This window comes from Hyla sarda, unplaced genomic scaffold, assembly GCF_029499605.1.
Source record: "Hyla sarda isolate aHylSar1 unplaced genomic scaffold, aHylSar1.hap1 scaffold_214, whole genome shotgun sequence".
Lineage (NCBI taxonomy): Eukaryota > Metazoa > Chordata > Amphibia > Anura > Hylidae > Hyla > Hyla sarda.
Genome location: NW_026608806.1, coordinates 174,530 through 192,557, shown reverse-complemented (window position 1 = coordinate 192,557; position 18,028 = coordinate 174,530). Strand labels below are relative to the sequence as shown.

The 18,028-nt window shown below is 40.8% G+C and overlaps 1 protein-coding gene across 4 annotated transcripts in view; it reads right to left on the bottom strand.

The window, feature by feature from the left end:
- Positions 1–18,028, bottom strand: part of DCHS1 (dachsous cadherin-related 1) — a 114,640-nt gene that overhangs the window by 6,214 nt on the left and 90,398 nt on the right. For all 4 annotated transcript variants that reach the window (XM_056552940.1, XM_056552942.1, XM_056552941.1 and 1 more), the window contains exons 18-20: positions 1,679–1,809; positions 1,178–1,464; positions 915–1,056 (exon numbers count right to left, since the gene is read on the bottom strand). In XM_056552940.1, coding sequence (XP_056408915.1) covers positions 915–1,056; positions 1,178–1,464; positions 1,679–1,809 — 560 coding nt within the window. The remainder of the gene's footprint in view (positions 1–914; positions 1,057–1,177; positions 1,465–1,678; positions 1,810–18,028) is intronic.

The window sequence follows — 18,028 nt, the reverse complement described above, 5'->3', positions numbered from 1 at the left end:
TCCAGCTGCCTCTGGGTTCAATTATGGTGAGCTGCCACCGGGAGCTTGTGACGTCATATCCCCGCCCCTCATGATGTCACGCCCCCTCCCCCTCCCATAGACTTGCATAGAGGGGGGCGGGGCGTGACATCATGAGGGGGCAGGGCTATGACGTCACAAGCTTCCGTCGCCGGCTCCAGCGTTCGTAACAGTTTTTTAAACGCTGATCAGCGGAGTACCCCTTTAATCTTCAGGAAGGATTGATGTCAGCTGTTTGTTTAACAGTAGGAGCCGTTATGTGGAGGTAATTACCCTTGTGGGTGAAGGATTTAGGAGAGACACATAAGTATATTATGGGCACATTCCTGTGTATGTAATATGGCTGAGTGTCACGACTTTACTGACACGGACTCAATCATGATAAGGATTAAAGGTTCTAGTCAGTAAACTAATGGCAAGGCCAGGACATTGGGACATTTTCCCCGGAACATGTCCATACCTATAATAATATTTTTAAGCCTGCGTAAAACTGGCCTAAGGGTCAGTTCACACGTTCAGATTTTCTGCTGCAGATTTGCTTCAGCAGATTTTGCTTCCCACTGAAGTCAATGGGCAGCAGAATCTGCAGCAGCAAATCCGCAGCAGATCTGCAGCAAAAATCCGCATGTAGGTTTTCCAGGGAAAAGTGATTAATGTCCCCTCTACAGGATTGGCCATGAACAGCTGATCGGGTGATCTGCAACGACTGGATGAATGGTATCTGAGCTGCAGCAGTAACACGGTAAGGCCACTACGCTTTCCAGAATAGCTGATTGGAGGGGTGCCACATGTTGGACTCCACCAATCAGCTATTGATGTCCTGTAGATAGGCCAATTAACAATTTTCTGTGGAAAACCCCTTTAATGTTAGAGATGACAGTAGTTTGTATTCGTACCATTATGTGGATCGATGTGGAAAGTGCCGGTACCAGAGGACAGCACTTTGTATGTGACTCTGCCCATCTCCCCGGAGTCTCGATCAGTGGCTGTAATAGTGAGAAGCGGGGTCCATGCCGGAGTGTGCTCCATGATGATGACCTGATGGAGAGAGATGATTGATATTTGTATCAGATGTATATACTATATACTAAGCTGTGGATAGGAATGGTACGTGATGGGATGCGGTGCGGAGGACCACCTCTCGTGTACGCATCTGTACCTGGTAAAGGTTCTGCTTGAACTCTGGAGCGTTATCATTGACATCCTGTAGCGTCAGTCTCACGTCGGCCCGTGTTTGGTGTTTCCCATCGGATGTCTGTATTGTTAATGTGTACGATGCCCGCTCTTCATAGTCAAGGGGCTCTGTCAGCCATATTTGTCCACCATAACGGAAGATGCTAAACGTGCTTCCTGGAGAGCCATCAATGGTCAGAATGTACCACAACGGAGGGCCGGAGTCCACGTCATTTGCCGTCACATGGGCAATTTCTGACCCAATGAGGGCATCTGTAGATGAGAGTAAGATCAGGATGGGGACTCCAGGAGAAACACAGGCTACACTTTATGGAATGGGATCTCAAATATGGCGGCACTGACACAGTCCCACCCTTATGGATAGGTCTATAGGTTATTGGGTCTTCACCATTAGAGATCAGGACTATTGTAGACATCACATAGAAGACTGGAGGACCGTACTGTCATACGTAACATGGATACCTACCCTCTGGGATGCTGAGCTCCAGCTGGAGGGGAATAGTTGGACTGTTATCGTTGACATCCATCACTATCAGGGTTAGGGTGGCGGATCCAGTGAGTGGAGGGGACCCACGATCTGTCGCTGTGACCACCAATCTGGAATGAGACATAAGCAAGGTATACTTAGAAGAATGCACGTGGTCCTCAGCTTAAAGGGGTACTCCACCCCTAGACATCTTATCTCCTCTCCAAAGGATACCGCTGGGGACCCCTCTCCTGCAGCACCCCTGTTCACCAGCTGCACAGAGCGAAGAACGCTTTGTGGCTGATGACAGGCAATATAGGCACCGGAGTATCGTGCCCAATATGGCATCATGACGTCATGCCCCGCCCCCTCAACGCAAGCCTACGGTAGGGGGCGTGGTGGCTACCACGCCCCCTCCCATAGGCTTGCACTGAGGGGGCAGAGCATGATGTCACGAGGGGCTTGCATTGAGGGGGCAGAGCATTCTTCGCTCTATGTAGCTGGTAAACAGGTGTGCTGCAGGAAAGATCACGGGGGTCCCCAGCGGCAGGACCCCCGCAATCAGACATCTTATCCCCTATCCTAAGATGTCTAGGGGCGGAGTACCCATTTAAAGAGGCTGGAGATATGCGGTGTGTATATATATATATATTTCACACACACAGGAACACCTTAGGTACGTCTGTTCAATTGCTTGTTAACACAAATAGCTAATCAGGCAATTACATAACAGCAACTCAAAGCATTTAGGCATGAAGACACGGCCAAGACAACTTGACCGAGTATCAGAATGAGGGAAGAAAGTGTATTTAAGTGCCTGTGAATGTGGCATTGTTATTGGTGCAATTGGAGCCGTCTGAGTGTTTCACAAACTGATGATCTATTGGGATTTTCACACACAACCATCTCTAGGGTTTACAGAGAATGGTCCAAAAGGGGAATATATTCACTGAGCGTCCATTGTGTGGAGGAAAATGCCTTGTTGATGTCATAGGAGAATGGGCAGACTGGTTTGAGATTACAGAAAGGTAACAGTAACTCAAATAACCACTGGTTACAACCAAGGTCTGCAGAATACCATCTCTGATCGCACAACACCTCCAGCCATGGAGCAGACATTTTCTAGGCACACTTTGGGCCCCATAGTACTTGAGTATTGTTACTGACCATGTCCATCCATTTATGATCACTGTGGACACATCTTCTGATACTTCCAGCAGGATAATGCCCCAGGTCACATGACATCATCTCCTACAGGACAATGACGTCTCTGGACTCCAATGGCCTCCTCAGTCACCAGATCTCATCCTATAAATCACCTCCACAGTCACCAGATCTCATCCTATAGATCACCTCCACAGTCACCAGATCTCATCCTATAAATCACCTCCACAGTCACCAGATCTCATCCTATAGATCACCTCCACAGTCACCAGATCTCATCCTATAGATCACCTCCACAGTCACCAGATCTCATCCTATAGATCACCTCCACAGTCACCAGATCTCATCCTATAAATCACCTCCACAGTCACCAGATCTCATCCTATAGATCACCTCCACAGTCACCAGATCTCATCCTATAGATCACCTCCACAGTCACCAGATCACATACTATAGATCACCACCACAGTCACCAGATCTCATCCTATAAATCACCTCCACATTCACCAGATCTCATCCTATAGATCACCTCCACAGTCACCAGATCTCATCCTATAAATCACCTCCACATTCACCAGATCTCATCCTATAGATCACCTCCACAGTCACCAGATCTCATCCTATACATCACCTCCACAGTCACCAGATCTCATCCTATAGATCACCACCACAGTCACCAGATCTCATCCTATAGATCACCAGATCTCATCCTATAGATCACCTCCACAGTCACCAGATCTCATCCTATAAATCACCTCCAGTCACCAGATCTCATCCTACAGATCACCTCCACAGTCACCAGATCTCATCCTATAGATCACCTCTAGAGTCACCAGATCTCATCCTGTAGATCACCTCCACAGTCAGCAGATCTCATCCTATAGATCACCACTACAGTCACCAGATCTCATCCTATAGATCACCTCCACAGTCACCAGATCTCATACTATAGATCACCTCCACAGTCACCAGATCTCATCCAATAGATCACCTCCACAGTCACCAGATCTCATCCTATAGATCAACCCACAGTCACCATATCTCATCTTATAGATCACCTCCACAGTCACCAGATCTCATCTTATAGATCACCTCCAGTCACCAGATCTCCTCTTATAGATCACCTCCAGTCACCAGATCTCATCCTATAGATCACCTCCACAGTCACCAGATCTCATCCTATAGATCACCTCCACAGTCACCATCCTATAGATCACCTCCACAGTCACCATCCTATAGATCACTGCTGGGATGTAGTGGAATGGGAGATTCTTATCATGGATGTGCAGCCAACAAATCTGCAGCAACTGTGTGATGTCATCATGTATATATGGAGGAACTGTGTGATGTCATCATGTATATATGGAGGAACTGTGTGATGTCATCATGTCTATATGGAGGAATTGTGTGATGTCATCATGTATATATGGAGGAACTGTGTGATGTCATCATGTCTATATGGAGGAATTGTGTGATGTCATCATGTATATATGGAGGAACTGTGTGATGTCATCATGTCTATATGGAGGAACTGTGTGATGTCATCATGTCTATATGGAGGAACTGTGTGATGTCATCATGTCCATATGGAGGAACTGTGTGATGTCACCATGTCCATATGGAGGAACTGTATGATGTCATCATGTCTATATAGAGGAACTGTGTGATGTCATCATGTCCATATAGAGGAACTGTGTGATGTCATCATGTCTATATAGAAGAACTGTGTGATGTCATCATGTCTATATGGAGGAACTGTGTGATGTCATCATGTCTATATAGAGGAACTGTGTGATGTCATCATGTCTATATAGAAGAACTGTGATGTCATCATGTCTATATGGAGGAACTGTGTGATGTCATCATGTCCATATGGAGGAACTGTGTGATGTCATCATGTCTATATAGAAGAACTGTGTGATATCATCATGTCTATATAGAGCAACTGTGTGATGTCATCATGTCTATATAGAAGAACTGTGTGATGTCATCATGTCTATATAGAAGAACTGTGTGATGTCATCATGTCTATATAGAAGAACTGTGTGATGTCATCATGTCTATATAGAGGAACTGTGTTATGTCATCATGTCTATATAGAAGAACTGTGATGTCGTCATGTCTATATAGAAGAACTGTGATGTCATCATGTCTATATAGAAGAACTGTGTGATGTCATCATGTTTATATAGAAGAACTGTGTGATGTCATCATGTCTATATAGAGGAACTGTGTGATCTCATCATGTCTATATAGAAGAACTGTGTGATGTCATCATGTCTATATAGAGGAACTGTGTGATGTCATCATGTCTATATAGAGGAACTGTGTGATGTCATCATGTATATATGGAGGAACTGTGTGAGGTCATCATGTCCATATAGAGGAACTGTGTGATGTCATCATGTCTATATGGAGGAACTGTGTGATGTCATCATGTCTATATAGAAGAACTGTGTGATGTCATCATGTCTATATAGAGGAACTGTGGGATGTCATCATGTCTATATAGAGGAACTGTGTGATGTCATCATGTCTATATAGAGGAACTGTGATGTCATCATGTCTATATAGAGGAACTGTGTGATGTCATCATGTCTATATAGAGGAACTGTGTGATGTCATCATGTCTATATTGAAGAACTGTGTGATGTCATCATGTCTATATAGAGGAACTGTGTGATGTCATCATGTCTATATAGAAGAACTGTGTGATGTCATCATGTCTATATAGAGGAACTGTGTGATGTCATCATGTCTATATAGAGGAACTGTGTGATGTCATCATGTCTATATAGAAGAACTGTGTGATGTCATCATGTCTATATAGAAGAACTGTGTGATGTCATCATGTCTATATAGAAGAACTGTGTGATCTCATCATGTCTATATAGAGGAACTGTGTGATGTCATCATGTCTATATAGAAGAACTGTGTGATGTCATCATGTCTATATAGAGGAACTGTGTCATGTCATTATGTCTATATAGAGGAACTGTGTGATGTCATCATGTCTATATAGAAGAACTGTGTGATGTCATCATGTCTATATAGAGGAACTGTGTCATGTCATTATGTCTATATAGAGGAACTGTGTGATGTCATCATGTCTATATAGAAGAACTGTGTGATGTCATCATGTCTATATGGAGGAACTGTGTCATGTCATCATGTTTATATGGGGGAACTGTGTGATGTCATCATGTTTATATAGAAGAACTGTGTGATGTCATCATGTCTATATAGAAGAACTGTGTGATGTCATCATGTCTATATAGAAGAACTGTGTGATGTCATCATGTCTATATAGAAGAACTGTGTGATGTCATCATGTCTATATAGAAGAACTGTGTGATGTCATCATGTCTATATAGAGGAACTGTGTGATGTCATCATGTCTATATAGAGGAACTGTGTGATGTCATCGTGTCTATATAGAAAAACTGTGTGATGTCATCATGTCTATATAGAGCAACTGTGTGATGTCATCATGTCTATATAGAAGAACTGTGTGATGTTATCATGTCCATATGGAGGAACTGTGTGATGTCATCATGTCTATATAGAAGAACTGTGTGATGTCATCATGTCTATATAGAGGAACTGTGTGATGTCATCATGTCTATATAGAAGAACTGTGTGATGTCATCATGTCTATATAGAAGAACTGTGTGATGTCATCATGTCCATATAGAGGAACTGTGTGATGTCATCATGTCTATATAGAGGAACTGTGTGATGTCATCATGTCTATATAGAAGAACTGTGTGATGTCATCATGTCTATATAGAGGAACTGTGTTATGTCATCATGTCTATATAGAAGAACTGTGATGTCATCATGTCTATATAGAAGAACTGTGATGTCATCATGTCTATATAGAAGAACTGTGTGATGTCATCATGTTTATATAGAAGAACTGTGTGATGTCATCATGTCTATATAGAGGAACTGTGTGATCTCATCATGTCTATATAGAAGAACTGTGTGATGTCATCATGTCTATATAGAGGAACTGTGTGATGTCATCATGTCTATATAGAGGAACTGTGTGATGTCATCATGTATATATGGAGGAACTGTGTGAGGTCATCATGTCCATATAGAGGAACTGTGTGATGTCATCATGTCTATATAGAGGAACTGTGGGATGTCATCATGTCTATATAGAGGAACTGTGTGATGTCATCATGTCTATATAGAGGAACTGTGATGTCATCATGTCTATATAGAGGAACTGTGATGTCATCATGTCTATATAGAAGAACTGTGTGATGTCATCATGTATATATGGAGGAACTGTGTGAGGTCATCATGTCCATATAGAGGAACTGTGTGATGTCATCATGTCTATATAGAGGAACTGTGGGATGTCATCATGTCTATATAGAGGAACTGTGTGATGTCATCATGTCTATATAGAGGAACTGTGATGTCATCATGTCTATATAGAGGAACTGTGTGATGTCATCATGTCTATATAGAGGAACTGTGTGATGTCATCATGTCTATATAGAAGAACTGTGTGATGTCATCATGTCTATATAGAGGAACTGTGTGATGTCATCATGTCTATATAGAAGAACTGTGTGATGTCATCATGTCTATATAGAAGAACTGTGTGATGTCATCATGCCTATATAGAAGAACTGTGTGATGTCATCATGTCTTTATAGAGGAACTGTGTGATGTCATCATGTTTATATAGAAGAACTGTGTGATGTCATCATGTCTATATAGAGGAACTGTGTGATCTCATCATGTCTATATAGAGGAACTGTGTGATGTCATCATGTTTATATAGAAGAACTGTGTGATGTCATCATGTCTATATAGAGGAACTGTGTGATGTCATCATGTCTATATAGAAGAACTGTGTGATGTCATCATGTTTATATAGAAGAACTGTGTGATTTCATCATGTCTATATAGAGGAACTGTGTGATGTCATCATGTCTATATAGAAGAACTGTGTGATGTCATCATGTCTATATAGAAGAACTGTGTGATGTCATCATGTCTATATAGAAGAACTGTGTGATGTCATCATGTCTATATAGAGGAACTGTGTGATGTCATCATGTCTATATAGAAGAACTGTGTGATGTCATCATGTCTATATAGAAGAAATGTCTATATAGAAGAACTGTGTGATGTCATCATGTCTATATAGAAGAACTGTGTGATGTCATCATGTCTATATGGAGGAACTGTGTGATGTCATCATGTCTATATAGAAGAACTGTGTGATGTCATCATGTCTATATAGAAGAACTGTGTGATGTCATCATGTCTATATAGAGGAACTGTGTGATGTCATCATGTCTATATAGAGGAACTGTGTGATGTCATCATGTCTATATAGAAAAACTGTGTGATGTCATCATGTCTATATAGAGCAACTGTGTGATGTCATCATGTCTATATAGAAGAACTGTGTGATGTTATCATGTCCATATGGAGGAACTGTGTGATGTCATCATGTCTATATAGAAGAACTGTGTGATGTCATCATGTCTATATAGAAGAACTGTGTGATGTCATCATGTCCATATAGAGGAACTGTGTGATGTCATCATGTCTATATAGAGGAACTGTGTGATGTCATCATGTCTATATAGAAGAACTGTGTGATGTCATCATGTCTATATAGAGGAACTGTGTTATGTCATCATGTCTATATAGAAGAACTGTGATGTCATCATGTCTATATAGAAGAACTGTGATGTCATCATGTCTATATAGAAGAACTGTGTGATGTCATCATGTTTATATAGAAGAACTGTGTGATGTCATCATGTCTATATAGAGGAACTGTGTGATCTCATCATGTCTATATAGAAGAACTGTGTGATGTCATCATGTCTATATAGAGGAACTGTGTGATGTCATCATGTCTATATAGAGGAACTGTGTGATGTCATCATGTATATATGGAGGAACTGTGTGAGGTCATCATGTCCATATAGAGGAACTGTGTGATGTCATCATGTCTATATAGAGGAACTGTGGGATGTCATCATGTCTATATAGAGGAACTGTGTGATGTCATCATGTCTATATAGAGGAACTGTGATGTCATCATGTCTATATAGAGGAACTGTGTGATGTCATCATGTCTATATAGAGGAACTGTGTGATGTCATCATGTCTATATAGAAGAACTGTGATGTCATCATGTCTATATAGAAGAACTGTGTGATGTCATCATGTCTATATAGAGGAACTGTGTGATGTCATCATGTCTATATAGAAGAACTGTGTGATGTCATCATGTCTATATAGAGGAACTGTGTGATGTCATCATGTCTATATAGAAGAACTGTGTGATGTCATCATGTCTATATAGAAGAACTGTGTGATGTCATCATGCCTATATAGAAGAACTGTGTGATGTCATCATGTCTTTATAGAGGAACTGTGTGATGTCATCATGTTTATATAGAAAAACTGTGTGATGTCATCATGTCTATATAGAGGAACTGTGTGATCTCATCATGTCTATATAGAGGAACTGTGTGATGTCATCATGTTTATATAGAAGAACTGTGTGATGTCATCATGTCTATATAGAGGAACTGTGTGATGTCATCATGTCTATATAGAAGAACTGTGTGATGTCATCATGTTTATATAGAAGAACTGTGTGATTTCATCATGTCTATATAGAAGAACTGTGTGATGTCATCATGTCTATATAGAAGAACTGTGTGATGTCATCATGTCTATATAGAGGAACTGTGTGATGTCATCATGTCTATATAGAAGAACTGTGTGATGTCATCATGTCTATATAGAAGAAATGTCTATATAGAAGAACTGTGTGATGTCATCATGTCTATATAGAAGAACTGTGTGATGTCATCATGTCTATATGGAGGAACTGTGTGATGTCATCATGTCTATATAGAAGAACTGTGTGATGTCATCATGTCTATATAGAGGAACTGTGTGATGTCATCATGTCTATATAGAGGAACTGTGTCATGTCATCATGTCTATATAGAGGAACTGTGTGATGTCATCATGTCTATATAGAGGAACTGTGTCATGTCATCATGTTTATATGGGGGAACTGTGTGATGTCATCATGTTTATATAGAAGAACTGTGTGATGTCATCATGTCTATATGGAGGAACTGTGTCATGTCATCATGTTTATATGGGGGAACTGTGTGATGTCATCATGTTTATATAGAAGAACTGTGTGATGTCATCATGTCTATATAGAAGAACTGTGTGATGTCATCATGTCTATATAGAGGAACTGTGTGATGTCATCATGTCTATATAGAGGAACTGTGTGATGTCATCATGTCCATATGGAGGGACTGTGTCATGTCATCATGTTTATATGGGGGAACTGTGTGATGTCATCATGTTTATATAGAAGAACTGTGTGATGTCATCATGTCTATATAGAAGAACTGTGTGATGTCATCATGTCTATATAGAGGAACTGTGTGATGTCATCATGTTTATATAGAGGAACTGTGTGATGTCATCATGTTTATATGGGGGAACTGTGTGATGTCATCATGTTTATATAGAAGAACTGTGTGATGTCATCATGTCTATATAGAAGAACTGTGTGATGTCATCATGTCTATATAGAAGAACTGTGTGATGTCATCATGTCTATATAGAAGAACTGTGTGATGTCATCATGCCTATATAGAAGAACTGTGTGATGTCATCATGTCTTTATAGAGGAACTGTGTGATGTCATCATGTTTATATAGAAGAACTGTGTGATGTCATCATGTTTATATAGAAGAACTGTGTGATGTCATCATGTCTATATAGAGGAACTGTGTGATCTCATCATGTCTATATAGAGGAACTGTGTGATGTCATCATGTTTATATAGAAGAACTGTGTGATGTCATCATGTCTATATAGAGGAACTGTGTGATGTCATCATGTCTATATAGAAGAACTGTGTGATGTCATCATGTTTATATAGAAGAACTGTGTGATTTCATCATGTCTATATAGAGGAACTGTGTGATGTCATCATGTCTATATAGAAGAACTGTGTGATGTCATCATGTCTATATAGAAGAACTGTGTGATGTCATCATGTCTATATAGAAGAACTGTGTGATGTCATCATGTCTATATAGAGGAACTGTGTGATGTCATCATGTCTATATAGAAGAACTGTGTGATGTCATCATGTCTATATAGAAGAAATGTCTATATAGAAGAACTGTGTGATGTCATCATGTCTATATAGAAGAACTGTGTGATGTCATCATGTCTATATGGAGGAACTGTGTGATGTCATCATGTCTATATAGAAGAACTGTGTGATGTCATCATGTCTATATAGAAGAACTGTGTGATGTCATCATGTCTATATAGAGGAACTGTGTGATGTCATCATGTCTATATAGAGGAACTGTGTGATGTCATCATGTCTATATAGAAAAACTGTGTGATGTCATCATGTCTATATAGAGCAACTGTGTGATGTCATCATGTCTATATAGAAGAACTGTGTGATGTTATCATGTCCATATGGAGGAACTGTGTGATGTCATCATGTCTATATAGAAGAACTGTGTGATGTCATCATGTCTATATAGAGGAACTGTGTGATGTCATCATGTCTATATAGAAGAACTGTGTGATGTCATCATGTCTATATAGAAGAACTGTGTGATGTCATCATGTCCATATAGAGGAACTGTGTGATGTCATCATGTCTATATAGAGGAACTGTGTGATGTCATCATGTCTATATAGAAGAACTGTGTGATGTCATCATGTCTATATAGAGGAACTGTGTTATGTCATCATGTCTATATAGAAGAACTGTGATGTCATCATGTCTATATAGAAGAACTGTGATGTCATCATGTCTATATAGAAGAACTGTGTGATGTCATCATGTTTATATAGAAGAACTGTGTGATGTCATCATGTCTATATAGAGGAACTGTGTGATCTCATCATGTCTATATAGAAGAACTGTGTGATGTCATCATGTCTATATAGAGGAACTGTGTGATGTCATCATGTCTATATAGAGGAACTGTGTGATGTCATCATGTATATATGGAGGAACTGTGTGAGGTCATCATGTCCATATAGAGGAACTGTGTGATGTCATCATGTCTATATAGAGGAACTGTGGGATGTCATCATGTCTATATAGAGGAACTGTGTGATGTCATCATGTCTATATAGAGGAACTGTGATGTCATCATGTCTATATAGAGGAACTGTGTGATGTCATCATGTCTATATAGAGGAACTGTGTGATGTCATCATGTCTATATAGAAGAACTGTGATGTCATCATGTCTATATAGAAGAACTGTGTGATGTCATCATGTCTATATAGAGGAACTGTGTGATGTCATCATGTCTATATAGAAGAACTGTGTGATGTCATCATGTCTATATAGAGGAACTGTGTGATGTCATCATGTCTATATAGAAGAACTGTGTGATGTCATCATGTCTATATAGAAGAACTGTGTGATGTCATCATGCCTATATAGAAGAACTGTGTGATGTCATCATGTCTTTATAGAGGAACTGTGTGATGTCATCATGTTTATATAGAAAAACTGTGTGATGTCATCATGTCTATATAGAGGAACTGTGTGATCTCATCATGTCTATATAGAGGAACTGTGTGATGTCATCATGTTTATATAGAAGAACTGTGTGATGTCATCATGTCTATATAGAGGAACTGTGTGATGTCATCATGTCTATATAGAAGAACTGTGTGATGTCATCATGTTTATATAGAAGAACTGTGTGATTTCATCATGTCTATATAGAAGAACTGTGTGATGTCATCATGTCTATATAGAAGAACTGTGTGATGTCATCATGTCTATATAGAAGAACTGTGTGATGTCATCATGTCTATATAGAAGAACTGTGTGATGTCATCATGTCTATATAGAAGAAATGTCTATATAGAAGAACTGTGTGATGTCATCATGTCTATATAGAAGAACTGTGTGATGTCATCATGTCTATATGGAGGAACTGTGTGATGTCATCATGTCTATATAGAAGAACTGTGTGATGTCATCATGTCTATATAGAGGAACTGTGTGATGTCATCATGTCTATATAGAGGAACTGTGTCATGTCATCATGTCTATATAGAGGAACTGTGTGATGTCATCATGTCTATATAGAGGAACTGTGTCATGTCATCATGTTTATATGGGGGAACTGTGTGATGTCATCATGTTTATATAGAAGAACTGTGTGATGTCATCATGTCTATATGGAGGAACTGTGTCATGTCATCATGTTTATATGGGGGAACTGTGTGATGTCATCATGTTTATATAGAAGAACTGTGTGATGTCATCATGTCTATATAGAAGAACTGTGTGATGTCATCATGTCTATATAGAGGAACTGTGTGATGTCATCATGTCTATATAGAGGAACTGTGTGATGTCATCATGTCCATATGGAGGGACTGTGTCATGTCATCATGTTTATATGGGGGAACTGTGTGATGTCATCATGTCTATATAGAAGAACTGTGTGATGTCATCATGTCTATATAGAAGAACTGTGTGATGTCATCATGTCTATATAGAGGAACTGTGTGATGTCATCATGTTTATATAGAAGAACTGTGTGATGTCATCATGTCTATATGGAGGAACTGTGTCATGTCATCATGTCTATATAGAAGAACTGTGTGATGTCATCATGTCCATGTGGAGCAGGGGTCTCAAACTGGTGGACCTACAAATGTTGAATAACTTAAACTCCCAGCATGCCTGGACATGCCTAGACAGCCTTTGCTGCAGATGATGGCTGTCGGGATTGCTGGGAGTTGAAGTTTTGCAGGTTCTGGAGGGCCAGCAGTTTGAGACCCCTGAAGTAGAGGAACAGTGTGATGTCATCATGTCCTTGTGGAGCGAAATCTTTGAGGAATGCGTCCAGCACCTTGTAGAAATACTACCAATAATAAAGGTAAAAGGGGGTCCAACTTGGTACCTAATAAAGTGGCCAGTGAGTGTATATATCCTGTATTCTTTATATGGCCGACATTGTGTAGACCCCTGATTGTCATACACAGCTTTGGTGTCACTCTGGTGTTGGCCCCAAATGTCTGTACAGACCTCATTGGGGACACAGAAGTTCAGTCACGCTGGAACAGAAAAGAACCTTCCTGCAACTGTTACCGCGAAGGTGGAAGCAACAATTGTGTAAGTGAAGCATAAACCATCAATAAAATAAGGGGCCAAATCCTGAGGAAAGAGCCGCAGACCAGCACCGCTCCTCCTCCACATGATGGATTCTAGTAGGTCGTGTCCTCCGATTGTCAAACCAGGTTCATCCATCATCAGATGCCAGATAGTGAGGAGGGATTCATTACTTATTTCCACAGCGATGGCATGAACCTCGTCGGCAGACGCCTGGCATTGTGCAGCTGGTGCGGAGTCCAGTGATGATGATGATGATCACACCACTCCAGCTGATGTTTGTGTGAAGGTGTTACTGGTGTATACTGGATCTACAGCAGATATACTGGTCCTGTCCATAGATCTCCTCCTCCATGTATGATGTGTTACTGGTGTATACTGGATCTACAGCAGATATACTGGTCCTGGCCATAGATCTCCATGTATGATGTGTTACTGGTGTATACTGGATCTACAGCAGATATACTGGTCATGGCCATAGATCTCCATGTATGATGGTGTTACTGGTGTATACTGGATCTACAGCAGATATACTGGTCCTGGCCATAGATCCCCTCCTCCATGTATAATGTGTTACTGGTGTATACTGGATCTACAGCAGATATACTGGTCCTGTCCATAGATCTCCTCCTCCATGTATGATGGTGTTACTGGTGTATACTGGATCTACAGCAGATATACTGGTCCTGTCCATAGATCTCCTCCTCCATGTATGATGGTGTTACTGGTGTATACTGGATCTACATACAGCAGATATACTGGTCCTGTCCATAGATCTCCTCCTCCATGTATGATAGTGTTACTGGTGTATACTGGATCTACATACAGCAGATATACTGGTCCTGTCCATAGATCTCCTCCTCCATGTATGATGTGTTACTGGTGTATACTGGATCTACATACAGCACATATACTGGTCCTGTCCATAGATCTCCATGTATGATGGTGTTACTGGTGTATACTGGATCTACAGCAGATATACTGGTCCTGTCCATAGATCTCCTCCTCCATGTATGATGGTGTTACTGGTGTATACTGGATCTACAGCAGATATACTGGTCCTGTCCATAGATCTTCTCCATTTATGATGGTGTTACTGGTGTATACTGGATCTACAGCAGATATACTGGTCCTGTCCATAGATCTCCATGTATGATGGTGTTACTGGTGTATACTGGATCTACAGCAGATATACTGGACCTGTCCATAGATCCCCTCCTCCATGTATAATGTGTTACTGGTGTATACTGGATCTACAGCAGATATACTGGTCCTGTCCATAGATCTTCTCAATTTATGATGGTGTTACTGGTGTATACTGGATCTACAGCAGATATACTGGTCCTGTCCATAGATCTCCTCCATGTATGATGTGTTACTGGTGTATACTGGATCTACAGCAGATATACTGGTCCTGTCCATAGATCTCCTCCTCCATGTATGATGGTGTTACTGGTGTATACTGGATCTACAGCAGATATACTGGTCCTGTCCATAGATCTTCTCCATTTATGATGGTGTTACTGGTGTATACTGGATCTACAGCAGATATACTGGTACTGTCCATAGATCTTCTCCATTTATGATGGTGTTACTGGTGTATACTGGATCTACAGCAGATATACTGGTCCTGTCCATAGATCTCCTCCTCCATGTATGATGGTGTTACTGGTGTATACTGGATCTACAGCAGATATACTGGTCCTGTCCATAGATCTCCTCCTCCATGTATGATGTGTTACTGGTGTATACTGGATCTACAGCAGATATACTGGTCCTGTCCATAGATCTCCTCCATGTATGATGTGTTACTGGTGTATACTGGGTCTACAGCAGATATACTGGACCTGTCCATAGATCTCCTCCATGTATGATGGTGTTACTGGTGTATACTGGATCTACAGCAGATATACTGGTCCTGTCCATATATCTTCTCCATGTATGATGTGTTACTGGTGTATACTGGATCTACAGCAGATATACTGGACCTGTCCATAGATCTCCTCCATGTATGATGTGTTACTGGTGTATACTGGATCTACAGCAGATATACTGGTCCTGTCCATAGATCTTCTCCATTTATGATGGTGTTACTGGTGTATACTGGATCTACAGCAGATATACTGGTCCTGTCCATAGATCTCCTCCTCCATGTATGATGTGTTACTGGTGTATACTGGATCTACAGCAGATATACTGGTCCTGTCCATAGATCTTCTCCATGTATGATGTGTTACTGGTGTATACTGGATCTACAGCAGATATACTGGTCCTGTCCATAGATCCCCTCCTCCATGTATGATGTGTTACTGGTGTATACTGGATCTACAGCAGATATACTGGTCCTGGCCATAGATCTCCTCCTCCATGTATGATGGTGTTACTGGTGTATACTGGGTTTACAGCAGATATACTGGTCCTGGCCATAGATCTCCATGTATGATGGTGTTACTGGTGTATACTGGATCTACAGCAGATATACTGGTCCTGTCCATAGATCTCCATGTATGATGTGTTACTGGTGTATACTGGATCTACAGCAGATATACTGGTCCTGTCCATAGATCTTCTCCATGTATGATGTGTTACTGGTGTATACTGGATCTACAGCAGATATACTGGTCCTGTCCATAGATCTCCTCCATGTATGATGGTGTTACTGGTGTATACTGGATCTACAGCAGATATACTGGACCTGTCCATAGATCTCCTCCATGTATGATGGTGTTACTGGTGTATACTGGATCTACAGCAGATATACTGGTCCTGTCCATAGATCTTCTCCATGTATGATGGTGTTACTGGTGTATACTGGATCTACAGTAGATATACTGGTCCTGGCCATAGATCTCCATGTATGATGGTGTTACTGGTGTATACTGGATCTACAGCAGATATACTGGTCCTGGCCATAGATCTCCTCCTCCATGTATGATGGTGTTACTGGTGTATACTGGGTTTACAGCAGATATACTGGTCCTGGCCATAGATCTCCATGTATGATAGTGTTACTGGTGTATACTGGATCTACAGCAGATATACTGGTCCTGTCCATAGATCTTCTCCATGTATGATGGTGTTACTGGTGTATACTGGATCTACAGTAGATATACTGGTCCTGGCCATAGATCTCCATGTATGATGGTGTTACTGGTGTATACTGGATCTACAGCAGATATACTGGTCCTGTCCATAAATCCCCTCCATGTATGATGTGTTACTGGTGTATACTGGATCTACAGCAGATATACTGGTCCTGTCCATAGATCTTCTCCATTTATGATGGTGTTACTGGTGTATACTGGATCTACAGCAGATATACTGGTCCTGTCCATAGATCTCCATGTATGATGGTGTTACTGGTGTATACTGGATCTACAGCAGATATACTGGTCCTGTCCATAGATCCCCTCCTCCATGTATGATGTGTTACTGGTGTATACTGGATCTACAGCAGATATACTGGTCCTGTCCATAGATCCCCTCCATGTATGATGTGTTACTGGTGTATACTGGGTTTACAGCAGATATACTGGTCCTGGCCATAGATCTCCTCCATGTATGATGGTGTTACTGGTGTATACTGGATCTACAGCAGATATACTGGTCCTGTCCATAGATCTTCTCCATGTATGATGTGTTACTGGTGTATACTGGATCTACAGCAGATATACTGGTCCTGTCCATAGATCCCCTCCTCCATGTATGATGTGTTACTGGTGTATACTGGATCTACAGCAGATATACTGGTCCTGCCCATAGATCTCCATGTATGATGGTGTTACTGGTGTATACTGGATCTACAGCAGATATACTGGTCCTGTCCATAGATCCCCTCCATGTATGATGTGTTACTGGTGTATACTGGATCTACAGCAGATATACTGGTCCTGCCCATAGATCTCCATGTATGATGGTGTTACTGGTGTATACTGGATCTACAGCAGATATACTGGTCCTGTCCATAAATCCCCTCCATGTATGAT